This window comes from Triticum aestivum, unplaced genomic scaffold (assembly GCF_018294505.1).
Source record: "Triticum aestivum cultivar Chinese Spring unplaced genomic scaffold, IWGSC CS RefSeq v2.1 scaffold142950, whole genome shotgun sequence".
Classification (NCBI taxonomy): domain Eukaryota; kingdom Viridiplantae; phylum Streptophyta; class Magnoliopsida; order Poales; family Poaceae; genus Triticum; species Triticum aestivum.
Window position 1 is genome coordinate 1 of NW_025226540.1, and position 2,830 is coordinate 2,830.

The 2,830-nt window shown below is 44.5% G+C and overlaps 1 protein-coding gene across 1 annotated transcript; it reads right to left on the reverse strand.

Annotated features, from left to right (window-relative positions):
• Nucleotides 1–37: 37 nt before the first annotated feature.
• LOC123172616 (beta-glucosidase-like SFR2, chloroplastic) lies at nt 38–2,597 on the reverse strand (the record flags this gene model as incomplete). The annotated part of the gene is given in 4 exon segments (XM_044589567.1): nt 38–204; nt 333–471; nt 1,432–1,783; nt 2,324–2,597. Coding segments are annotated over 4 exon segments (851 nt in total), but the record flags the coding sequence as incomplete, so codon positions are not given.
• Nucleotides 2,598–2,830: the final 233 nt, after the last annotated feature.

Sequence of the window (2,830 nt, forward strand, 5' to 3'; positions counted from 1 at the left end):
TATCTGTTTGACCAGTTTGACTGCCAGAGAAGAGTACCTTACAAAATCCATGAAATAATTAGCAGTTTTTTCCATCCTCCATCCACCATATTCCCCAGCCCAAGGTGGAAGTGAGTGATGAAATAGGGTAAGCATTACTTTCATCCCATGCTCATGAACTCTTTGAATGATCCATCTATACCGCTCAAGTGCTGCAAAATTAACCTAGAAAATACACAATGTATGTCTTTGTTTCAGCAATACAGAGATTTGCATGCTACAAAGGAAAGAAACAATGTAATGTTTTGGGAGGCATATGAAGTTCATAATCATGCTCCCATGCATCAACTTACCGAGCTCTTGAAATCTTCAGTTGGTTCCTTAGGCATTATTCTTGTCCAGTCTACGCCCATGCGGAAAACACTAATGCCGGTTTCCTTAGCAAGTTTCAACTCAGTATCAGGATCGGACCAAAATTTAAGCCTCTCTTGCCTGAAGAAATAGATTGAGTTCACAGACATGTGAGAGTTCATTTCACATAAGCAACATTTTAGGCACAACACTGCCTGTGAAACAGCATCACCCAGATAATTGGACTGAATAAAAAGATCAATAGTAACATGAAGAATTATCATAAATAGATAACTGTAAATATGCACTTATGCTCTTCTCTTGGCACCGTATTTACAAATGGAACTGGTATCTAAAGTAGGAAAAAGGCAATAACATGAGAAGATTGTCAGCCAGTTAAGGCAAACTGAAGTACTTTCTTAATTAGTGGGCGGTTTCTATAGGGGCGTACCCACATAAATCCGACCAGGTGCACAGGACATTGGGTACAAATGCTAGTTAACATATACATATAGTCCATATGTGTGTGACATCCCTGATCCAAATAGCTAAACACTGGCCAGCCAGGCAGGCCCAGCCAACAGAAGCCGCGGGGTCTAGCTAGCAGCAGCTTGGCCAGGGAACGCGGGCTAGATAGCCCAGGCATCCAAAGACAGGATTCCCCCTTATGCTAGAAACTGATCCCAATCTTTGCGTTGCTCTTTGTTTTTTTGCAGCATCGTCAGGCCGTCTTTGTTCTGTAGAAGTGAGAACAGAGAAGGCGTTCTATTTCGCTGTTGGAGTCTGATATTTTATTATTTTTCAATTTTGTACGTCGATTAATGATTCATTTCAAGTAAACTCTTTATTTTGGTAACTAATCATTTACACTACTATATCTATCTAATTATGGTGTACTGTTAATTGTTAAAGTATCACTGTTATGCATAGTATTTTTTTGGAATCTACACATCTTTGATGTCTACACGTACATCCAATAACCTTTTCCCCTAGGTCCGCCCCTGGGCTTCTTATCATAAAAAAGAGGTCTTGGATTACAAAACCGAACTAAACTATCTCTTCATTCAGAAACCGTTTTGCCATGAACATAGATGTACTTACGGGCATGGAACATTGTGCCAAGCAGCAACATTGTGGCTGCAGTTATCTCCACCACTAGATTCTTCACCCTCAGAAAACTTTTCAAATCCTCTGAGCATAGCCTCCATGGCTACCCTAAGAGGCTTCCTTTTCTCTCCATCGGTACCCTTTTCGTCCCCTCTTAGCCTAGAAGATGGCTGAGAGCCTCCATCACCACCAGCAGAGGCCATCACTGCATCGACTTGTTTCTGGTTGCGCATGGACTCCTTGTCATCAACGGATTGTTCTGTCGCAAACTGAAGCCAAGCATCGTCCAGCCTGTCTTCAACATGCGCAGGCGCCGTCGCTAACCCGAAGAAAAAATCATCATCCTCTGCAAACAATTTGAAGCTCCATCAGGGATTTTTGATGCTACAAGTATGCTAAACAAAATGTGAAGCATGGGTTTTCGTCTATTTCGATTTTTTTCCCAAAGTGTGAACAAAACTGTGCCAGCGAAGATCCACAAATACAGTACTGCATGACAACGGCAAAATCTGATCAGCCACACCCCACAGCACCACAATTTTCAAAAATGGATTGGCAGATAATGAATTGGACCTTTTCCGAAAGAAAAATAGACAATGAATTGGCGAACCATACAACGACATTTTTGACGAAAGTTTTGCCCTAGGGCCGCATTTCATTGATTAATCAGACGGAGAGAAAATAGTTACAGAGTTACAGAACAATGAAACGCCATCTATGGCAATACTACAAGCATCCCTGTTTCAGACGGAGCAGTCACCATAAGACGACATCGATAATCCACCAAATTCATCGTTACATATAACCAAATCGCATCAACGTAGCGCCTTTCTCAGGAGGCAGATATTAAAATGGTTCAGTAGAGAGAACCGGCAGGAACGCGGACCTGCTGCGGCAGCGGAGGAGGGCAGGGAGCGGAAATCGGCGACGGGGTCGGCCGACTCGTCGATGGGGCTGCGGATGCGGCGGAGGTGGCGCCTCCGGAACCGCGCGTAGGAGGCCGCGTTTGCCGCCGTCGCGGCGGCCGCCGCAAGGACGATGAGCTTCGCGGCCACCACCAGGAAGGCCGGCCATGGCATTTCCGTAAATACTACCACTCAGCGAGGTTTTATTTATTTTTCCTGGGGGAGAAGATAGGAGTGGCGGGAAGAGTACTGCGGCGCTCCCGGGGATGAGGGTAGGGGCTTGGTCCGTTGGTTGAGGGCCCACAAGAACACGTGGCGTTAGCAGGTGGTGTTCCCAGATTTTCCCGGGCCCACTAGTGAGTGCGACTCTGGACGAGAGTGTGAGACTTATCGTTTTTAGTGGATTTTTTTTAATGTTTTCTTCAGCTCGCTTCAGTTCTTATAATCGTTGTTAGGTGGTCTATAAATGTAGATATAATTTTTATTAT